At 36.1% G+C, this 6,000-nt stretch overlaps 1 protein-coding gene across 1 annotated transcript; it reads left to right on the forward strand.

The window, feature by feature from the left end:
* Window positions 1-339: 339 nt before the first annotated feature.
* On the forward strand, window positions 340-4,559 carry LOC137739094 (proteasome subunit alpha type-6-like). Its single transcript, XM_068478582.1, has 9 exons — window positions 340-561; window positions 1,134-1,228; window positions 1,318-1,399; window positions 1,532-1,628; window positions 2,486-2,544; window positions 2,724-2,806; window positions 3,173-3,268; window positions 3,473-3,532; window positions 4,228-4,559. The coding sequence occupies exons 1-9, from the start codon at window positions 486-488 to the stop codon at window positions 4,318-4,320; spliced, it is 741 nt and encodes a 246-aa protein (XP_068334683.1). The 5' UTR covers window positions 340-485; the 3' UTR covers window positions 4,321-4,559.
* The last annotated feature ends 1,441 nt before the right edge of the window (window positions 4,560-6,000 follow it).

Consider the following 6,000-nt stretch of genomic DNA (forward strand, 5'->3'; position numbering starts at 1 on the left):
AAGTGAATTTTATTAATATGTAGTTTAGATAAACACCTATATATCATAAATCAAATCAATTAGAGAATTCTTTCCTTATTTTTCTTTTATTTCTACGTTCTCACTCATTTCTTATTTAATAAACATGTCCTAAGAGGAAACCTTTTTATTTGGACATGTGATTCAAGTATTTTCTTAAGCTTGCTGGTCCAAGTTTTAGCCCATCTTTACTTTCTGGGCTCAGCCCAAAGATATGCGATACAAGTAACATTGAGATCCATCGCAAAACCCGCCCCATGCAACGCCGTCGTATGGCTCATCGAATTTCAACACTCAGCTAACTTGGGAAAAAAGCATTCATTGTTTCCTCCTCTAATTAAAATCCCTCGCGCTCGCAGTACGGCAGTGGCCATTACAGCCTGATACGCGAAGCAGGAGGAACCCTAAAAGCAGAGAGAAGAAGAAGAAGAAGAAGCAGAAGCTCAGCATTTCGAAGTAGTTCAAGCATGAGTCGAGGAAGCGGAGGCGGATACGATCGCCACATCACGATTTTCTCACCCGAAGGTCGTCTCTTCCAAGTCGGTATGAGATAATCACCAATACCTCCTGTGCGATTTCTCCGATTTGAATCTTGGATAGTTCCTCTGATAGGGAATATTTGTGGGTTTTTGGTTTTTCAGGGTTTTATGGGTCACCGAGATCGAAACCCATTTAATTATTATTTTGTTTTAATGCTGAAATCTGGGGAGAAGAGGGGAGAAATTGAAGATTATGAATCTCATTCAGTTTAGAAAGAGAAGGAAAAAAGATAGAAGCGAATGCTTAATTTGTTTGTATTGGGTTCTGGTCGGTGTGTAAATTTGCTAGCTCAACTTATACATCAGTCAAATGAAGTAGCTCAATTTGTATGGGTTTCGGTTTCTTGGAGTCACGAGCAGATAGTCGACTTAATTTCGATTATTGAACTTGATCCCTTTGTTGGATGCTTAGAAACCTGAGGAAAATAGGAGAATTACCAACTTAAATCTCACTATTTTATTGATTTTATGTGCTTGGGGTGTAACATTAAGATAAATTTTTATGTCATGTTGTCAATATTGCATAGCATATTAGGGATGTTGTGTTCTGAGTTTGGTTTTTTGATGATTGGATAGAGTATGCTTTTAAGGCTGTTAAGGCTGCTGGGATCACCTCAATTGGTGTCCGGGGAAAGGATTCCGTATGTGTTGTGACTCAGAAGAAAGTTCCGGTGAGTATTGTTGATTAATATAACTGAGTCTGTATTATACCATGATCTGAATTTCTGCGGGTTGGAAATACATCATGAAATTAATGCAGGACAAGCTTTTGGATCAGACAAGTGTCACACATCTTTTCCCCATCACAAAGTTCCTAGGGTTGCTGGCTACTGGCATGACAGGTTTCCTTTTTGCTTCTTCTTTGAAATTTATTGGAATCTCTAACTTGAACATTTGATTTTTGGGCGAAAGTTGGTTCTTTTGTAGTTCAAAAACTCACATTTGGTTCATCCTCTTGACATGTAATTTTGTAGCTGATGCGAGGACCCTCGTTTCTCAAGCAAGGAATGAAGCAGCTGAGTTTCGTTTCAAATATGGATACGAGATGCCTGTGGATGTGTTGGCTAAATGGTAATCACCTTAAGTGTTTATACACTATTATGCTATACTATAATACAACTGAACTTTTAGCATGCAGTTTTTCAGTATTCCTATCTTGTATTATATTTTAAGTTAAAGAGTGTTTAGTTTTATCCATTTTATGTTTAGCACTTATTTAGGCTTTTTTTTTTTTTTTTTTTTTTTTTTTTTTTTTTTGCAAGTCTTGTTGAGTTTACCAGTTCAAGTAAGAATTGTTCACCCCTTCCTCTTACTTGGATATGTAGTGATGAACACCATAATGGATGCCCTGGTCCCATTGAATCTACAGTTGCCGTAACTGATAGCTTATTATTTGGTTTACTTCATTACAAACTGTCTGTGTAGGGATGTATTTTAAATGCCTCCATCTCTCTCTCTCTCTCTCTCTCTCTCTCTCTCTCACACACACACACACACACACACACACACATGTAAGTATGCAAGTGATACCCGCATTACTTAAAAATCTAGTTCCTTTTTCCTCAGAAAATATAAATTTTGGCCTTCAGATAAAAGAAATTATTGTGGTGCCGAGAATTCATGGTGAGGTGATGGCAATTGCATTTTCTGTTTAAGCTTAGAATTCAAGGGATTTTTGTCTTCTAGTCAAAAGATAGGGAATCATTTCCCTAGGTTAAAGTTTTTTGGTTTCAATGTCTAGGTATCCTCTTTTGGTTGGCATATGTGTTCACATTTGTTATCTCAAGACAAGGATCTTAGGTTAAAATGCCCAAAAGCAAAGGTTTTTTCTCCCCAGCAGGGGGAAATCTACTCTAAAAGTACTCAAAGTCTTAGAGCAAGGACTGACACCAACTTGGACCTTTTTATTGATATCATTTGTATGACAGGATTGCAGACAAATCACAAATATATACTCAGCATGCTTATATGAGACCACTGGGAGTAGGTCAGTATTCAGTCCTTCCTATGGCAGTTAATAACCTTTTTGTCTTGCATAAAAGTACATCATGCAATAATGCATATTAATTGTTTCTCTTCCATCTTCCACCCTATATAACTTGATGAATTGCCTTTGCACTTCTACTGATGCTATCATTTGTCTACAATTTATGTTTGCTTTCGTAGTGGCTATGGTTTTGGTTATTGATGAAGAGCTCGGACCTCAGCTCTACAAGTGCGACCCAGCTGGCCATTATTTTGGTCACAAGGTAATGTGTTTCATTAGCTCCACAAATTTCATGTATGCAATATCAATGAATTTTTCAGCAGAACCTCCACAAGTTTCAAGTATGCAGCAACCCCTATTTTGGTTCTAATTAACAGACACTCATGCAGTTTTTTTCCCTCTTTAGTGCATGCTTTTCCATTTATAGAAAGCACAAAGGTTAATTTGCACCACTGTAATATGTAGATAGTTTCAACAAAGAGTGAATAATGTATTATCTTGAGACATAAAACAATGTATTATCTTGAGACATCACTATTAGCTCTACTCTGCCATAGTTATATCTCTCTGTTTTAGAGCATTGCCCTATGGTTCTAGTTCTCAACTGATCAACTATTATGCATCTTAGGCGACAAGTGCTGGATCGAAAGAGCAAGAGGCCATTAATTTCTTGGAGAAGAAAATGAAGAATGAACCTTCATTCTCTTATGACGAGACCGTGCAGGTAGACGTTTCTTATCATAATATATTGAACAGGGTGCATAAGATATTATATTGTTAGACTAAATTTATTCTGGAGATTTTGGTGGCTGTTAGCTATTGAACTATGATTATGTCATAGTTAACAAGAGTAGGAATGTCAATACTAATAATAATAATAATATTTTGGGTTCCTTCCTCTAACTTCGCATATTTGTTTCATTTTTAGACTTGTGTTTCTGCCCTGCAATCAGTTCTGCAAGAGGATTTCAAGGCCACTGAAATTGAGGTATTTGAAAACCCCCTTATAGTGTTCGAAATTTTACTGTTTTGTAATGGGAACCTTAAATGTATTGTTGACATACTGGTAACTTTCATTGCTCGTATGATGCTACATTATATTCCCACGTAGGTTTTACCTTGTCCTGACATGGCACTCTATTGAGTTTTCACATTATATCACATAACTTTTACTAAGGCAATTTAGTTTGTTACTTTGGGATCGTAAGTGCTTTACTCCATAGGCCTCTAAAGATCCAAGCCAATTGTTTCCCTTCAGTCTTCAATTTTCCATAGGAGCCTAAGAGGGTCTGAAAATAATCTAGTTTTGCATCTCCTGTAGCAACCTGCTTCCAGTTGGGCATCGTATACCTTCGAAGTGTACTATCTACTACTCAGGAGTGTGTTCTGTTAATTATATTTCTTGGGTAAAAATTGTTATTGTGTGAGATCTCTCTGGAAAACTGCTTTGCAAAGTTACTTTCAATATCCTATGTTTAATGGTTTTGTATATCTTAATTTCTATCAATGTCACGCCCCTACATGCGTAAAAATTTGGGCATTATATGCCAAACCCTTTGGAACTAGGAATTTAATATATGGTAAATTTTGAGTATCGCGATGGTGATGGTATAATAATGCATTTGCAGCAGCAGTAACTTTTATCAAATAAAATGTATGTTAATTTTCCATTGCCATTTTCAGGTTGGAGTGGTGGTAAAGGAGAATCCAGTCTTCAGAGTACTGTCCACCGAAGAGATTGATGAGCACTTGACTGCTATAAGTGAGCGAGACTGAGTCCTGGCCTTAAGCCAATACTGCCCGGAGATGTTCGGTTTTGATAATGTGCTGCATATTTTCGTATCCCTTTCAGAATATCAGGTTAACTTAAAACATTAAAAGCGATTTGGCCGGGATGTTTACTCCGACGTCTGCAACTTTTTTTAGTTGAATTACTGTTGTATGATTGTCAAAATTCACTCTTTTATGATTTGTAGCCTTTTTTTTTTTCCAGAATTAGTTGTTGAGACTTCAAATTCCTGTTGGCCACTTTTCTTTGGACGGTGATAAGAGGGGAATAGGGTGTTACAAATTTACACCACCGCCAATCAGAAACCAATAGGAAATACAAGGTTTAATAACTTTCACTGTGGACGCCAAACCAAGTCCTCAAAGGGCTTGTTTTGGAAGTGTTTTGAAAATGATTAAAAGCGTTTTTAGTGAAAACGTTTTAAAAACTAATCCTTAATAAAAATCAAGTGGATTCCGGAAAAGCTTTTGAAGTGTATCATACAAGAAGTGTGTATTTGGTGTTTTTTTTTAAAAGCACTTTTAGATGAGCCTTAACATTATAAACTTTGGAAAACGAACCTCAAGTCAATTTCTTCTTAATCCCCACCACGTGACCAGGCTAGTTGAAGGGCTCATTTGGAAGGAAACACTTTTGCTTGTATTGTTTTTGTTAGAAATGTTTTTATTATAAATATATTATTTTCCTACTAGCTCGATAGGCCATTGTTAGAGGGGCTGTACGATTGTGGCATGCCGAAGACTTCCATTCAATCATGATGACGTGCATAATTTTGAACAACATGATTGTGGTAGATGAGTACATTGAAATTGAAGAAGATTCCGACGAAGATGTCGATGACGACTAAGCAACACATGCAAGAGCTATGACAAGAGATGTTGAATATCTCGCTACTACCACATATGAGACCCAACAAGATAGGGTCACATTGAGTGAGTATATGAGATGTTTAAATAGAATCCAAGCTCTTCAAGGTCATGACACATTCTGCAAGGATTTGGTTAAGCATATATGGCGCTGAGAAAGTGAACGTTGATGATGTTGGTGTATTTCTGTGTTCTTGTGTTAAATTTAAGTGTGCTATTTTGTTATTTTATGTAATAATTTTAAGTGTATTATGTTGATATATTCTAGTAATAAATTGAAGTGTCTTCTTGTGCAAAATCTTTTATCTAGTATGTTGTCAAAGTTATTAAATGCTGTTTGAATTATTGAAGACATCTATTGTACTTCAAAGTACAATAATTATTGAAGGCATCTAGATTAATAGAAACAATAATTAATAAGCCATAAATTTAATACACACAACAATTAATAAATTACATAAACTTCATACAAACGACAATTCATAAACCACATAAACTTAATACAATCGATAATTCATAAAGTTAATAATGATATCCACCATATTGACTTGGTGGTGGTGGACTAGGGATATAGCCTTAAGATGATTCATCATCTTGAAATATACTCCTTGTGGCATGCTTTCGCAAAATTTCCTTTTACTTATCTCGTAAGAATTTCTTTCTCTATGGAGTGTATTTGTTGAGGTCTTCCATCATGAAATTACATTCAAACCTTTCTTGCTCCCTATCCATTTCTTCCTTCATGGCCGAACACATTCGGGGCACTTCTTCTTGCTGAGAGCTATGGCATTCTGTCAATCT

Source organism: Pyrus communis, chromosome 7, assembly GCF_963583255.1.
Source record: "Pyrus communis chromosome 7, drPyrComm1.1, whole genome shotgun sequence".
Taxonomy (NCBI): Eukaryota; Viridiplantae; Streptophyta; class Magnoliopsida; order Rosales; family Rosaceae; genus Pyrus; species Pyrus communis.

Bases quoted from the DNA above. Each gene is read 5' to 3' on its own strand.
- LOC137739094 (XM_068478582.1), top strand. From the start codon at position 486: ATGAGTCGAGGAAGCGGAGGCGGATACGATCGCCACATCACGATTTTC. The intron at 1,400-1,531 runs GTTTCCTTTTTG...GTAATTTTGTAG, and splicing joins GCTGGCTACTGGCATGACAG to CTGATGCGAGGACCCTCGTT. The intron at 2,545-2,723 runs GTCAGTATTCAG...TTGCTTTCGTAG, and splicing joins TATGAGACCACTGGGAGTAG to TGGCTATGGTTTTGGTTATT.